We start from the raw sequence: 16,467 nt of genomic DNA on the forward strand, positions 1-16,467 counted from the left end.
GCTCCCTGCGGAGAGTATCCATATCCCATAGCAACCTGTCTGTTCCTGCCCCTCCCACAGGCGAGAGTGACAGCGGCCCTGCCTCTTCCCCAATCACTGTAGTAATCTCTCCTGCCTCACCAGTCTCCAAGCCACCCAGGAGCCAGGTGCCACAAGGTGGTCAATATTTGCTTGCTTGCCCATAGTGGCACAGCTTGGTACAAACTGGCACTGTCTCCTCTCCCCCTTTGCTCTTGCACTCACTACTATGTGGCTGGATCTGTGTGCCTTGTGCTCACAAGAGGAAGTTCACGGACGGTGTCCCTTTATCTCTCACTCATTCCTTTTTTCTCCTGTTATACTCACTGAAGGTAAAGTTTTTTCCAAGAAGAGAGGTCACTTGGTCTGTCCCTACAAGGAAAAAAAAGAAACACCTTTTGCCTGTTTGCATGCTCATGTTGACCATGACCCTGAATAGTCTTTGTTTTTCATCTTTTTTTTTCAGATCTAGCTAACTAACACTGCTGAATTGGATTGGCTTTGGTTTGGCATTTAACATTCTAGTTTCAAGAGCGATGCATCTTACTGGAGCTCTAATGCTGTGTTTACATTATGACATTAGAGGGGCGACAGCAACCCAGATATGCTCATGTTTTTAATGGAGCAACGACAAAGTTCTGCTTACGGCAACAGCAGCATACTGAGGCGGTCCGTGGGACATTCCATCGAGAGTTTACTTTTCCCATTTTTCATCTTTGGCTGCAGCAGTGAAATAATTTTTTATTTTTATTTATATTTTTCTCTCCCATACCCTGTAGGAGCCATAGACATCAAATGTCTCATTGTTGAATTCCAGGCACACCAGTATTATACGACAAAAAGTTAAGCGTACAGAATTCTTCTGTTTTTTTCAACATTTAAATAAACTATCAACACTGGTGAACTATCCTCTGATAATCTTCCATTTTCATTTGTGATGCTGGCTAGGTTTCCACGGCTGCATGCCTTCATTGGTCTTGTATCGCTATGTGGCCTGGAACAACGTTTTTCTCTCCACCAACATGTAAACACAGCATAAGACTAAAAGTAACACTGAGAGTAATGCATTGAGTTTTTATTGCTCTTCAGGATGCTCTGAACTGTAGCATTCTACAGCTACAAGGGCTGCTTGTGATCTAAACAAATATCTTCCAGCTCTTCTTTTTGTCATATTGCTTGCTCTTCAGCTGAAGTCAGTTTGTTGTGTTTGGAAATGAGTACATCTCAATATACTTTATTATTATTATTATAAATTCCCACAATATTCCATCTCAGTCAAATCTACAGCGTGCTTCTGGTGTCCTAACCTGTCTTAGACATTTTTTAGTTTTAGAACTATAACTTAGCACCCCATCCCATCCCACCAGTAAGATCCTGTGTAGCGTGTAATCCTCTAACTCCATTACCCCGGTTTGTGTGTATGTCGACATTCCCTGTAGACAAGCGTTCCACTTCCACCACAAACCTGAAGCAGCAGGCCGATTCGGCCATCAGCAAGCGCCTCTCTTCCTCCTCCGCCACCCTCCTGAACTCTCCAGACAAAAGTAAGTGTCCCTCTTTTCATGTTCGTCACTTGCCCCACCCATACCTCACACACCCTACCCACACCCTGTTATTGTTTGTTCACCTCCTCTCTCCCCTTCATCCAGGATGTGCGGCGTTCTCTATATTATTCACTGACAACCAGAAATGCCTGGTAAAGCAACCTTTGCGATTGCCAATCCTGCATATATCTGAATCAGATTGTATTACCAGACTCTTTTAAATGTGATCTGCCTGGAACCTAATCACTAAGGAAAGCCATGTATTATGTGTCCTCTGTCTCACTATGGCTCTCTTACAATGTTATTTTAAACTTGATGATTTCAATAATGATATGAGTGGGATATTAACTATTTTTTGCCCCACCACAGCAAGAATGGGTGTGCCAGGGATTTGTGTGCTAGTGCTGTTTTTCTCCACAGCTTAATTTCCTCTAAAGCGATCATTCAACAGTGGCTCAGCTGATTTCACCCACTGTTTGTGTTGGGTTCATCGTTTTGTTTCCTTCCTCTCAGAACACTAAATTCATTCTAAAGCGAGCTCAGTATTGAACTTTGGTTTTCAAAAAGCACCACCTAAATCATAATACCTCGGAGAACAAAATATTTCCCTTTCTTTGGTTCTTTGGTACTTTGGCTAAAATATGTAATTTAAACTCTACATACTTGTGACTGCCTTCAATTATTAAACTACTTCTTAATTTAATGGAAAAGCTTACAAATATGTTTAGATGGTAATTGTAATGCTGGAAAAGTGAAATTCTTTATAAAATTAATTTGTTATACTAGCAGAGGTAAAATACTTTGATCTTTTGGTTGAACAAAGACATTTAAATGCAGTCTTGCCTATTTTAAGGTCTCTGTTTCAGGTTGTGAGCTCTCTTTTGTCTCATAGGTGCTAAGCGGAGGAGTTCTTCTTTGAACCGGTTGCCTAGCAATGCCCCTCAGGCCTCTAAGGAAGCGTATAAGCAGACTCAGGTGGAACAGACAGGTGCTGAGCCCCCCTCCCTCACTGGTCCCTATGACAACACTGCTGCTTCTTTGGCACTCTCACCTACTCAAACTGCTTTAGATTCAAAACGTTGGTGATGTGCAGTTGTATTCAAGTTAAACAGGAGCCAGAACACATTAAATGTTTCAGGATTTGGTGGAGATTGAACTTTGTTGATGTATGTATTGAGAGCTGTAATTAACCTTTTTTAGGTTTAACTAAAAAAGCCTAGCACTGATACTTATGAGAACTGACACTTGCCAACATAAGGTGGAGCTTATTATTTTTCTTGAGCTCATATTGCTGTATTTAACATTTATCTGTGTTCTTTGTGCAGCAAAAATGGCTAGTATAAAGCAGATTGTAATTGAATATTACTAGAAAGGCCTCTGTCATTGTTAACAGGGCTCATATTAGACGACGCACCACAGCATCAAGCTACATCTCATCAGCAACCAGTTTATTTCCCACATTGAATTTCATAGTTCTTATTGAACTCTTTCAAACCTGTGCATTGTAATAAGAAGCTTGAGGAGCTGACGTCCTTAGATTTATCATTCCTGAAACATACTGCATACTTCTTAACTGATTTTCTGATGTTCTGGCGCAAATGAATATGCTTGGAGGACGCCAGACCGTGTTCCTTGGTAGGCTGTGACTCTGCCCTGTCCATGTGTCTTTAGGCCCCACCCTGAAGAAACGGAGCTCTTCCCTCTCCCGAGTAGGGAGTAGAGTCCCACCTAATGCCAAACCAGAGAAAGCCTCACCCAGTGATCCAGGTGGTTTGTCCCGTGGTGGACTTTTTGTATGTGTACGTGTGCCACTCCGTAATAACAAATATGCATCCGCTGCATTAACTTGCCTGCCCTGCTTGTGTTCGTTAAGATTGAAACTTGATGTCACTGTCACTAACCCCCAGAGCAAACAACACAGCATCTGTGGTTGATGCACTACATGACATGGCATTGAATTGGTTCCATTGCTTTCATTTTCCAGTGTACCAAAGGAGGGCACTCCTTTTATCGTCCTTGTTGTTTTGCGCATTCCTATAAAGCTGATGTTATTAATACTTATCATATTTCTCTCCTGCATCCGAGCCTTTTCCAGCTAGAAAATAACAAGCTCTCTCTTCTTATGCTCCTTTTTCTTGAAAGGCCATATGGATACCTGCTGCTGTCTTCTGCTTTCCTTTTTTTCTGTGCAGCCCGGAACCTTACTGCACTGGTCACACAGTGGATGCTTACTGCTGATGCCATAACTCGTTTCTTCTTCCTTCTCGAAATATCTCTCCCCGTGTCATTGGTGGAGGAATGGAGCTTTTGTCTGCTAATACAATGTTGTGTTTGTTTATGTGAACGGCACGTTGTTTTCTCTCCTCAATGATGTTATCTGCAGTTTGTGCCTGTGTGTGTGAAAGAGTGGGTGAGAGACATCTTGTGCACCAGTGCCATCCCCTCTAAAGAAGAAGCAACTCCTATGTGCCTTAAGGGGGAGAAACTCCCAGCTTCTGTAAACCCAGTGAACAAGATATTCTTAGTAATAATCCATTTGCTGTTCTGTGCTTTTGACCAAGTCTGATTCATGTGATGAATTGGTAGTGTTCCCCACTGAGCATGTTCTCATTGATAATGGACATCTTCTTATCCTCTTCGGTCACCCTGCTGAGAAAAGCTCCTTATTTAAGAGGGCTATCCTAGAGCCACATCATTAGAACCCTACTAATTACCTTCAACCCTGTTCAGTTTCATACCAGCTGACCAGAACTCTGCCACTAAACCACCAAAGCCAGCAAACCACAGCATGCCTATTATAGCAAGCAGCTAGTGGCCCTCTGTTTTCGTGTACTAAAGGAAATGGGGGGGAAAAAACAGACCATTCAAAACAACTGCACTCAGCTTTCACCTTTATTTTTCTGTTTTTCCTCCCTGGGTTGTAACTGTAGCTCCAAACAGCCCCAAGGGACATGACTCCTTGATCTTATGACTGCAAGAGCTCTTTGTCTCTACTGTAAGACCAATATTCTCTTGTTCATCACAAACAGCTCTGCCACAGATTATCATCAAGCTTTGTTCTCGTCAGCTCACTAACAGCGCTTATCAGAGTTGTGCAGTAGAGACCAGGCTTAGGTTAAATGTATATGGATATAGTAGTACTGTCAACATGAAGGGATCGGTTAACTTGAGCATGCAAACGTGCTAACCTAAAGATCAGTGCTAAGCATTTGACCCATGCCTGGCTCTCAGAGAGCTCTTGCACGGTTGCCATTTGGTTTCTGCCACGAGTGCTTGCCTCCATGTGTATCTTTATTGTCCCTTTCATCCCTCTAGCCAGCTGAAGCTCACTTTGGCTCCATTAGCACCATCCGGTGCTTTAAGACTTGAGCACAATCACTCTTTGGTTCTCATGTTGATTCTTCCTTACTGTTTTGAAATCTATTGGTTGCCCTGTGTCACTCCCCTCCCCTCCACCCCTCCCCTCCATGACCACTCAACTTTTGTGTTTGTCCTTCAAACCCTCTGTCTCTCTTCTTTTTTTCTTTTTGTATGCTCTGTTTTTTGGGCGTCGGCATGCTGTGTGTGCGTGTATAGCACGTCGCTCCTTGACCAGTCCCATGGACAGCGGTGTCCTCAGCCGTCTCCTCACCCCCACCCAGGCCTCTCTAGCTAGGAGCAAGAGCGCAGCAGCCCTCTCAGCCGAAGGAGCAGATATCCCAGGTAACATAGAGAAACAGCCCTAGAGACAGAGATAGAAGGGCCCAGTCAAGCCCTTACTGGACCCATCCGCTTGTGTGAAAATCAGTGGGTGTAGCTGGATGGCATGTAGTGTTCTCTGGGCCCTAAAGCAGAATGATGAAATATGTGTGGATACTGAATTTTAGACACCTTTTTATCCCTTAGTGAAAAATTTGTCAGATTAATGTAGTACCAAAGCAGTAGTTGGGCAAAAGTCAAATTTCCACAGTTTTCCCCATAGCCTCACAGCTACACTGACCTTATTGCTCCAGTTTAAAACTTAAGAGGTCAATTTTGGAGACAAAACATACAGTCATATTTAAAAGTTTGAATACCTTTGGTCGAATGTCATGTTTATGTTGATTTTTCTAAGTGAAAAAAAACATCATTCACAGGGAATGAACATTTGTTCTCTGTAGAGGATGTGTATGTGTTTCCACTTAGCAATTCAACAAAATGGACAGTTTGACCAGGGATTTCTTCCAAGCTTTTGTACACAACTGTATCTTGGCTTGCCAACTGCATTTGGAATAAGGGCAAAATTGTGTTAATTAGAATATTGTACAGTATTTGTTTTCATCAGTGCAATTTTCAAACTAACAGTTACAATGTAATGGTAATTGGTTTCTTATAATAATTAGCATACTTCTATTATCCACGGTCCTCTGTGGGGAGTCTCCTGCAACATGTGTCACACAGCACACGCTGAGGGATCTACAGTAAGCTGATTAGCTGAGCTGTGCGTGTGAGGGACCGTGTGCAGGGAGTGTTAGCTTTGGATAGTGTTGCTACCACTTGCTGCTGTAGTTACGCTAATCCCAACAGGGCAGCTACCTCATTGCCCCCACACCTCAGGCCTTCTTGCCCCAAAAGAAAAACCTTAATGTCAGTTGTCAATCATAATTTGTCTTATTTCAGTTTTTCATACATAGTAAGTGTTTATTTGAAGTGTCCAGTTCTGTTCCTGGAAGGCCAGTGTCCAGCATAGAGTGGTTAATTCCCTGCTCTGACACACCTACTGAAGTGGACAGCACTAATTACAGGTGCGAACAAGCTACAATGTGTCTCAGGCTCATTGTGATTCAGTCTCTCAAACCACCTCTGAATGTGCTTAGAGATGTCTGTGACCACATAACGTTTGCAGTGTAAACGCTAGGCTATCCCAAAAGCTTCCCAACTGCCTTAATCAACAGCGTCATCACAGCAGAAACCAAAGCAGCTGAAAATCTTGTTTTTATCACGTTTGTTTAGAAGTTGCATTAGCAATCCATGCATTCTAAACACAGGTAACAGCCTGTACATTTAACAAACAAGAACTCACAGGACAGTTTTAAATAACAACAAATGCAGCAAAAGCGAAGCAGCTGTATGTCTTGCTGACCACTTATGATTGGATCACTCAAGATGCATGTTAAAACGGTTCAATCAGATGTGTTAAAGCAGAGAAATCGCCAGAGACTGCTGAACTGAGGCCCTTCTGGACTAGAGCTGGAATCTGTTAATTGCTGTAGTGAAAGTGAATAAGAGGAAATATGGCTACTTGGGGCACACACTCCTCCCCCGTCCCCGGTATTCATAATCGTTATTACATAAGAAGGATTTGAGGGCATCATCACAGCCTCCTGAAATAGGGAGATGACATGAATCAGCAGCATCTTATGGATCAGTTACATTAGAGTGCTTATCTCTTGTTCATAACAGTCAGAGTTAATTACCACCGGTGAGGATGGTAATGGCTTTCCCACATGGATGTGTGCACTGCTCTCCTTACCTCAGCTTACCTCAGCTCTTTGTGCCTCTGTGTTGACAGACATGTGTTTCCAGCTGTTGGCCAGATCTAGCTGTCTATGCTGGTACTAGCTCAAGCAAATAATCCTTCTGATTTTGATGCCCTGTTCAGGCTGAAATGAGGCTTTGCTCAATTGCTCAGTAGCAGCAGCAAAAACAGAGGCAGGAGAATTCTGTCTGATGTGGTGGCCCTTTAGACACCTTATGCACAGACAGGCTAATCACTAACATCAGACACAAGCATTTTATTATAAAGCGTTTGTCCAAAATATGGTGTTCAGGTGTATATGTGCGTATGTGTAAGTGCTTGACTGCTTGGGGACTGGTGCAACAAGATAGGAATTTAGCTTTGGTGATGTTGCTGTTTGGTGCACTAGGTGTCCAGTGAATGTTCTGTCCAGCAGCTGCTAATTACCTGATTGTGTTGGGATGAGAGTGCACATCTTTCTATCTCTTTTTGTCTCTCTCTCACTCTGTCTCACTCTCACTTAACCTCCCCCGCCCTTTCCTTTTTCAAATTTTGAAAATGCACATGAAAAACCACCTAGTTGACAAAAATTTGAACAAATGCCTAAATATCAAAAGCGAAGGTTTTTATGTTTGAGTTTAAAAGCTGTTTTTTCAATTAAGGTGAAATACGAGAAAAAACTGTCAGACAGAGTGCAAATGAGTTGGGACAGTGACTCTTCAGCCCTAGTTAGTTAAATGGGCCACTGCCCACTTCACCCAGTATCTCTAAACTGTCAGGGCTACAGCCATGTACAGTTGACAGAGGTCAAAACTGCTGTATCCTAAGTTAATAAAGGTTTGAATCATGAGTGTATACGCTGTGCACGGTGAGCGCTTGTCTTGCAGCTTATGGCACAAGTATGGTATGTGATCTTCAGGAATTTGTGTAAAACGGTAGTTGATGGAAACTTCACCTAAATTTGCAAAAAGGTTTGAATGGAAATCCCGCATATCTCTCTGTCTGTCTCTCTCTCTCTCTCTCTCTCTCTGTCTCTCTCTCTCTCTGTCTGTCTCTCTCTCTCTCTCTCTCTCTCTGTCTGTCTGTCTGTCTGTCTGTCTGTCTCTCTGTCTGTCTGTCTGTCTGTCTCTCTCTCTCTCTCTCTCTCTCTCTCTCTCTCTCTCTTTCTCTCTCTCTCTCTCTCTCTCTCTCTCTCTCTCTCTCTCATACACATCCAGCCTCAGCCTCCCAAGCCCATCATTGCTCACTCCTGAATCAGCAAAGCAACAAACCCTCATCCAGTCAGAAATCTAACACCTTGTAAACTGTTTTGTGCTCTTATCATCCCCATCCTTTCTTTCCTTCTTGCCTCTTTTCTACCTTACTCTCTCTGCCCTTCTGCCTTGCTCACCCCACTGACCCCACTGCTTGTGGCTTCCTCTCCCTGCTCTGCCCGTCCTGTGCTCCGCTGACCGTATCCTTTACCAGAGTCTCACCTGTGTCCTCGCTCAGTGTCGGCCAGCCCGCTGCAGCCCATACCCCGCGGACCCTTGCGTAGCCGCAGCACCGACCGCCAGAAAGGCCCCCCAAACTCCGCTTCAGCTGACGCCATCTCAAGCATGACTCAGGTGAGTGGGCAGCAATGTGACATAAATGTTTGCTTGTATTAAGCCCTATTCAAACTGAATTAGTTTTACTTGGGGAAGTGCTGTAATGTTTGTAGTTTTTGCAGGTCTGACAGTAATAAAACCAGTGTTTCTGCTAATGGAATAACAAGAACAACTGATAGACAAAGTCATGCGTCATTTTGTTTATTATCACACCTTTTGCTGATGTGAACATCTGGGCTCTCTATACAGTCAAATCCCTTACAAAACCTCTCTTGGTAAAACTAATTCAGCTTGAATAATGCTTTAGATTGATGATGGTTGATTCATGGTTGAACCATGGCGGTTGAGCTGAAGACTAATCTTTTGGTTTTCTTTCCAGTAAGACGTTCACACAAACCTAACTCCATGTTTTTGAATGTTTATGCTCGCATGCAAAAATGGCTTTTTCATTGACAGCATATCAGCCCAGAGAATTTTTAAATACTCTTCTGCCTCTGACAAAAATAGACACCTGTAGGTGTGTCATTATAATACTCCCTATTCATGACACAGCCTTTTTTGCAACTCAAATAGTAAGCCTGGTTGTCATGTACATTCCAGTTAGGTTAGGTATGGAGGCCTAATGATAGCATGGGCCCCAGGCATTCCATTCACTCTGATGTCTTAAGGCCATACACTTTTTTATTAATGCTTAGATCCAGATAAATGAGGATCATATGGGACTGACTAAGTGTGCTGAACACTGAAGAAGCCATATGAGGTTATCTCATAAGCCGGATGAGGTTAAAGGAACTAACGGATTAAAGGCAAGAGAGTTATCGTTCCCATTCTACCTGGAATGAAATACCTTAAAATAATACACTCTGATAGCAGAACTTCATGTGCACACATCCACTTTGATTTGCTTTGCAAAGCAGCCAGGTCATTCAGCTCTGATGCTAATCGTGGTGCTGGATGCTGTCCTTTCTGACTGGCTCTATCTGATAGCAGCTGGAGCGTGCTCTGACAGGCCGAGGAAACATTAAGAGGTCTCTCTTTGCTCTCTGATATGCATGACCTTCATGAATTTACACACACAAATGCTGCCTACCTCAACAGAACAATACTAAGTCTCATTAAATTACAAACTGTTTCAAAAATGTAGCAAAATTAAATGTCAGACTTCCAGAATAAAAATGAAATTACATCTGGATGAAAAAGTGCATGCACCAAATTAAGCGACTGCATGGATGCAGATGTCGTGATGATAGGCTGAGACCGCGCTGGCCTGAACGGACAAAGTGGGCCATTGTCCAGATGATAGCCAGACAATCATCAATGGATAAAGCAGGAACCGCTAGCTGAATGCAAAACTGGACAGGTCACACTACTGCTGATGCCATGAATCCAGACCACAGCAAGATTACCAAAAACTTGGGTTATGAAATTGTCTGTCAGATTTCCTCTGTGAGTAGTTTCCCACCATTTTACCAGATAATTTAACTTTGATTTATTTCAAAGTAGGGGTGAACGATATGGCAGAAATAGCATATCATGATCCTCAGGCATTTTCATGATACAGTCATGACACACGAGTCACAGAGTACTCCACTCATTTAAATGAAACAGGACTGATTCTGCACTCTTTGTAATGAAACATTGTCAGTCAGTGTTCTTTAAGTGACAGTATCCACAATATGCTCAGAAATGTATTCACATGTATCATAATAACATTTATTATGGTAGTGATAAAATATCATATTGCTCATCTCTGTTTTAGAGCAGTATAGTGAAAGGGAAGCACTGAGCATATGTGCACTTCCCAGTCAGTTCCCCAATAACAAAGAAAATCTTATACTCTCTTGAGGCTCTCCTGACCTCGTTTATCCAGCCATCTCAGGAGAATTATCAGTTGACTCACTGCCCACTCTCTAAAGTGCTAATGCACAGTTACAGTGAGATGGCCTGTGAGGAAGTGGAAGTGAAATTGTGATCACTGTAGCCTTAAGAAATGGCTACTTCACTGATTCAGTCTGACACACGGCTAATACGTAGTCCTTGCCTACTTTTAATAAAGACTGACGCAATATGGGCGTGTATTTAGGAAAACCTACAGTAAAGATGCGATGGAGAATGATCACTTATGCTTGATTTAAAGAATATCTATTTTCATTTTCCATCACTTTCACTTCGGCTTGTGTTGAGGGAAAATTATTTAGAATTAAAATTGTACTTGAGGCAGTTATTTTAGCTAACCAAATGACAATAGCTATGGAGAAACATTCCTATTAGAACCTGTGAATGGCTGTAATCTACCTCCCTTTGACCCATTGCCATTTGAGCGACCCTGGCAGCACGTGAGCTGTGCAATATAAATAGATAGGTCTTGGACAGCCACCTTGAGCTTGACTGCATTAAAATTCTCTGCTGCATTAAAACACTGAACAGAGAAATTGTTTGGTACTACCACAAATTAAGCAGCAGTTGTTTGTTAATTCACCTCATGTACTGAAAAGTAACACAAACAGGTATTAGTGTTATAAATTACCTTGAATCATTTTGAGGAGCAATATTCCAATGTGAACAGTCATGTATTACATAAATATTCTTTATCCCCAAGGTCTTCTAAACAATCTGTTCTGGTTCTGTCTTATCTCCTTTGTCTCTTTTAATTGTATCTATTTATGTCTGCATGTGTAAGCAGAAAGCTGAGAAGGACAAGCGTTTCACTTCACCAGGAGGGAAACGTCCTTCTTCACCTTCAGCCGCCCCCAGTCGCCATCGCTCCCCATCCCCAGGCCTGTCCGACACCAGCACCACCAAGAGAGCACCCTCCCCTGGAGCGGCAAAGTAAGAGCCTAGTAACACATGATTGATTTTTATATATATATATATTTATATATATATATATATATATATATATTTATATATATTTATATACATCCATGGGAGAGTTGCAAGAACACACAGGCTGTTATGGACTAATGAGTCAAAGGTGAAACGTTTTAGAATGGCTCTGGTTACATCTGGGGTAAAAAGCTATTACCATTTTCCACCATACGAACATCTTACCAACAGTCAAACATGGCGGTGGTTGTGTGATGGTCTGGGGCTGCTTTGCTTCTGCAGGATCTGGTCGACTTGTCATAATTGATGGAACCATGAATTCTGGTCTCTATCAGAAAAATTAAAACAATTCTGCAAAGAAGAGTTAGCTAGAACTCCTCCACAGCGATGTAAGAGACTCATCGCAAGTCATCGCAAAAGTTTGATTGCAGTTGTTACTGCCAAGGTTGGCACAAACAGTTATTAGGTTTAGGGGGGCAATGACTTTTTCACATGAGTGATATAGGTTTTAAATAAATCTTCAGTAAATGGAATGATCATTTAAAAGCTACATTTTGTATTTACTCCTGTTGTCTTTATCTTATATTAAAATTAGTCAGATGATGTGACAAATTAGCAAAAACAGAATATATATTTATATATATATGTGTGTGTGTGTGTATATATATATATATATATATATATATATATATATATATATATATATATATATATATATATATATATATAATAAAAAATATATATATGTATGTGTGTGTGTGTATATTACACATACTGCTCTAGCTTTTCTTTCACATCATGCTTATGCCTTTTCTCTGTGCCCTTGTGTGTATTTCATCCAGGTCAAGTCCTCGCAATCGGCCTCCCTCCCCCAGTGGGATGAAGCAGCGTCCTCCATCACCTCAGCCCACCGCTGCCTCTAAACCTCCTCCCATACAGAAGCCTGCACTCACACCCACCGGCCCTCCTGTTCTCCGCAAAAGGGAGTCCAAGCCAAAAGACATGTCCCCTATGATGCCTCTTACCCCCCAACCTCAAGAGACCAGCGCTGCCAGCCCTCCCCCCAGCACCAAGCCCAAAGACGGTGAGAACTGACAGCTCACACTGAGTACATGCATTCTGTGTAATCAGTAAATATGTATTGCAGTGCTTCTAATTCCAAGCTCTGCAGGCTTGTGTTGTCCCTATTTCAACAGACAGTCAGTTAATTCGGGTAATTGTGAAGCCTTCCATAAGCTGAGTAAGGTGTCTTAGGTGGGTTTCTACAACTAGTATTGAGAATCACAGAAGTTTGGTGTGAAGAGTCTGTAAAGGGCCCTTTTTAGTTCATTGAGATTTTCAGATTATCACTCGTCGTTAGGGATGAACGATTTTGGCAAAATATCTAATTGCAGTTTTTCTGACCAATACTGCGATTAGGATTTAAATTGCAATTGTTTATAATTGAGGTATAAATTGAGGTATGGGCCTTTTTTGAGAAGACTAGCGTAATTGTTTTTTTTGGCTTGAGACTTGAACTGTTAACACTGTGCACCAGCCTGCTAGTTATTTGTTGTTGTGATGTCTCATCAATTCACAAGCTCCATGTTATTAGGTAAATTTCCCTGCTTAAAACGTGCATCGTATCAGTGTTTTTGATAATACACTGTAAGACTATAATAAAAATTACAGCCCTTGCAATTTGAAAACGGCACTCCTTCAGATTGCGCTTTTGATTAAAAAAAACTGTTGATCTTTCAGCCCTACTCGTCGTTTAATGTTTGTGGTTCTTTAGGATGCCTGGCAGTTTTTGGGTTGCTGAACTATCAATTTCAAATGTTGCCAAACAGTGACAACAGATCATGTTCAGTTGGGTGGTGATGCCAGTTTGTTTGTTTTCAGTTTAAGAATTAGAGAAAGTGCTGCAGCTGTTTCTGTATGTGTCAATTCACTCAGCCTGTCTTTTAGTGCCTTTTGTCACTGTTGTGCTGAGCATTTTCAAGCGTTGAGGGGGAAAAGTAGAGAAACCATATACCATAAAACCAAAACAAAGACATCCTTCAATACAGCCTTGCTGTATTGCACCAGCAAGGTCAAGCACGGCCAGGAGCAGCGAGTTCAGTTCCACTTCCTGTATAATCAGAGCAGACACTGGACGTACTACGCCCTCTGCTGGAGCTTTTGCGCTGCCTGCTTAGAATCAGCTTCAGCTCAGGCTGTGGCTTGATGTTACTGTGAAATCATGAACAGTTGCTTATAAAATTGATCTAATGTGCCCCAAGTTAAGGCCCCATGTTTTCTACATGACGGAATGGAGGTCTGCACATTGCATTCTCTGTTTGCTTGTTAGAATAACTCAGTATATTGGGGCTTTTTCAGATCCCAGTTCGAAAGCCATGGCCGGCACTAACTCAGCTGCTGAGGCTGCTAAAATCTTGGCAGAGAACCGGCGTCTGGCCCGGGAACAGAAAGAGAGAGAGGAACAGCTCCGGGTACAGAGAGAGGAAGAGGAGAGGTGAGCATGGAGAACCACATTGTTTTAAACATTCTTTTATGTTGTATTGGGAAGTGTCTGCAGTGCTTAGTGAATACTTTAGTCTTAGTTAGTTTCTTCTCAATAAAAGCACCTCCTTTCATGTCCAACAGTAGTCTTCATCCACATAAGGTGAGATTGACTGACCTCCATAATCTTTATAAACACTAAAGAGGAGAATTTCAGTGGAATGTCCCGTTATCAGTTGTTTTTTAGGGAAGGGTAAACATCTTAGTTCAGGATTTCTACAGTGTGAGCTGCAGCTTTGAAGACAAATTTCTGTCTTACAGGCTGAAAAAGGAGGAGCAGGAGCGTCTAGCTGAGGAGGAGAGAGTGAGGCACTTGGAAGAAGAGAAGCTTCGGGCAGAGGAGAAAAAGAGGGAAGAGGAGGAGCAGGCTCTTAAAGCAGAGGAGGAAAGGCAGAGACTGGAGCTGGAGGAGCAGCAGAAACAGGCTGAGCTACAGAAAGAGGTGAGTCAGAATCCATACAGCATGCAGCATTGAGATTGCAAACTTTGGACTTAATGATTGGTAGATTTGATTGAGTGACTGATTGCCTGCCCAATTACAGCGTGAGAAGGCAGAAGCGAAGGCCCAAGAGGAGGCTGAGAAACAGCGTCAAGAAAGAGAGCGCATCATGCAACAGAACCAGCAGGAGCGCATGGAGAGGAAGAAGGTACCTTTGAAACACAATCTCTCTTCCCAGCTGATGTACCATCACTCAAATGCACAAATAACATTAGTCAGCATGCAGAGCATATAGATAAACATTTGTTGACCAAGTTGTAGACCCTATTTCACATCCCGATTCTATATCTGACTGGGGCTGCACAATATGCACAAAATAATAGTGTTGTAATTATGTTGCTACATGTTGCAATTATGATATGCCTTGCAAAAATGCAGTAGTAAATCAGTGAAGGGGCATTGTTAAAGATTGCTCTACATTATTGTGTCAAAATCTTTTATTTAGATGGATTACAGGAATACCTTGATTCATTTAAATATCAGTAGAAGCACTCACATATTATTTCATTCTAATATTCCGATCTGAACACAGCAAAAGGCTTAAAGATTTTCATCATTACCTGTAGATAAATTAGTGATATTTCCTTATCTTGGTAGTTTTTTTATGTACCTGTATTTTAATTGCAGTGTGTTTTGGAATAAGTCAAAAACTGTTTAATCTCTCTCTCTCTCTCTCTCTCTCTCTCTCTCTCTCTCTCTCTTTCTCTCTCTCTCTCTCTCTGTGATTTCAGAGAATTGAAGAAATTATGAAGAGAACCAGAAAAACGGACCAAATAAATTTCAAGGCAAGGCTGTTAAGAGTGGTTCGGTTTGTACAGTATCAAGGGTTGTGGCTATCATGGACTTTGCAGTGAGTTGACATTCAGTTTCTCCTCCTCTTTCCTCTAGAACAATGATGAGAAAAGCATGCCCGATGAGAATGGTGATGAGGTTCCTGACCAGATAGACTGTGAATATAAGGGTCAGTCTTGATGGTTTATCTGAACCTTATGATAAATTTAATGCATTTTGTATATTAATGTAATTCACTAAACTTTTTATGCATCTGACTGGACCTCACTTGTCAAATTTCAGGGGAACAGTCTGTCCAATTGGAGCAAAGTGTAGAGGTAGAAGACCAAATAGATATCGAGGAACAAGGTTTGTCCTCACAGGAAAGCCCTGTGGAGCGGGAAGACCCGCTTGGCAGTGTGAATGGACAGAATGAAGCAGACAACAAGGAGAACAATAATGGCCCGAGTGCAGCAGAGCCCCCTGCCATTAGGTACAAAATAGGCCTGTCCTATTTCTTCTGCACTACCCATTTTTCTTTCTTAACACCTTTCTCCTGCATAGCTTGTCATGATATTCTAGAATTTAAAAATGTTCTAGCTAACACACGTTTGCCACTTATCACCAGGTCTTATTAATGATTTGATTTGTCTCCTTTAGTAATTCCTGTACAAAGATGCGTCTAGTGGAGGGCTCCGAGTTTGTGAATGAGGACTCTAAGCTGGGACTGAATGGGAAAGCTGGGCCATGGAGCTTTGAGGAGTTTATTGATCTGGGGGTTCATCCTAAAGGCCGACCACTCATGGAACCTGAGGGCTGTAACCAGGGCCTAATAGACTGTGACGGGGGACCTGAGGGTCCCAGAGTGGCCTTTGAAGACAAGTCCCTCCATCCACCTCAGCCCGTTGAAGCCCTGTCTGGTGAGGAATTAGCAATACATTAAAGCGATAGTCTGGCAAAAATCTTATTTATACTTAGACTAAATGCAGTCCATCAGCCAAAACAAGTTTGCTTTTTAGTTTTGTGCTGGAGTTCCAAAGCTAATGAAGCTAGCAAGTAAACTGGTTTGGTCCAGAGTGTATAAGTGGAGTGGAGCAGCCAACATTTCTGTTCCTTGTTCAGTGCTTCAGGTTTTGTAATCACTCTGCTCCAGCTCTACTTCAGTGTTGGAGTGATTTGAAAGTGATGGGGAGCATCAATGCT

At 42.1% G+C, this 16,467-nt stretch overlaps 1 protein-coding gene across 10 annotated transcripts in view; it reads left to right on the forward strand.

The window, feature by feature from the left end:
- map7d3 (MAP7 domain containing 3) overlaps window positions 1-16,467 on the forward strand; it is a 38,921-nt gene that overhangs the window by 18,958 nt on the left and 3,496 nt on the right. Inside the window, exons 6-20 of one of the 10 annotated variants that reach the window (XM_036569109.1) lie at window positions 61-156; window positions 1,458-1,562; window positions 2,455-2,550; window positions 3,234-3,329; window positions 5,139-5,264; window positions 8,506-8,645; window positions 11,311-11,456; window positions 12,296-12,537; window positions 13,812-13,947; window positions 14,256-14,436; window positions 14,537-14,641; window positions 15,225-15,278; window positions 15,382-15,454; window positions 15,568-15,757; window positions 15,925-16,184. In XM_036569109.1, the coding sequence (XP_036425002.1) occupies window positions 61-156; window positions 1,458-1,562; window positions 2,455-2,550; window positions 3,234-3,329; window positions 5,139-5,264; window positions 8,506-8,645; window positions 11,311-11,456; window positions 12,296-12,537; window positions 13,812-13,947; window positions 14,256-14,436; window positions 14,537-14,641; window positions 15,225-15,278; window positions 15,382-15,454; window positions 15,568-15,757; window positions 15,925-16,184 (2,046 nt within the window). The remainder of the gene's footprint in view (window positions 1-60; window positions 157-1,457; window positions 1,563-2,454; window positions 2,551-3,233; window positions 3,330-5,138; window positions 5,265-8,505; window positions 8,646-11,310; window positions 11,457-12,295; window positions 12,538-13,811; window positions 13,948-14,255; window positions 14,437-14,536; window positions 14,642-15,224; window positions 15,279-15,381; window positions 15,455-15,567; window positions 15,758-15,924; window positions 16,185-16,467) is intronic. The other 9 variants (XM_036569110.1, XM_036569113.1, XM_036569114.1 and 6 more) reach the window with 9 other exon arrangements.

This window comes from Colossoma macropomum, unplaced genomic scaffold (genome assembly GCF_904425465.1).
Source record: "Colossoma macropomum unplaced genomic scaffold, Colossoma_macropomum, whole genome shotgun sequence".
In the NCBI taxonomy this organism is placed as follows: Eukaryota; Metazoa; Chordata; class Actinopteri; order Characiformes; family Serrasalmidae; genus Colossoma; species Colossoma macropomum.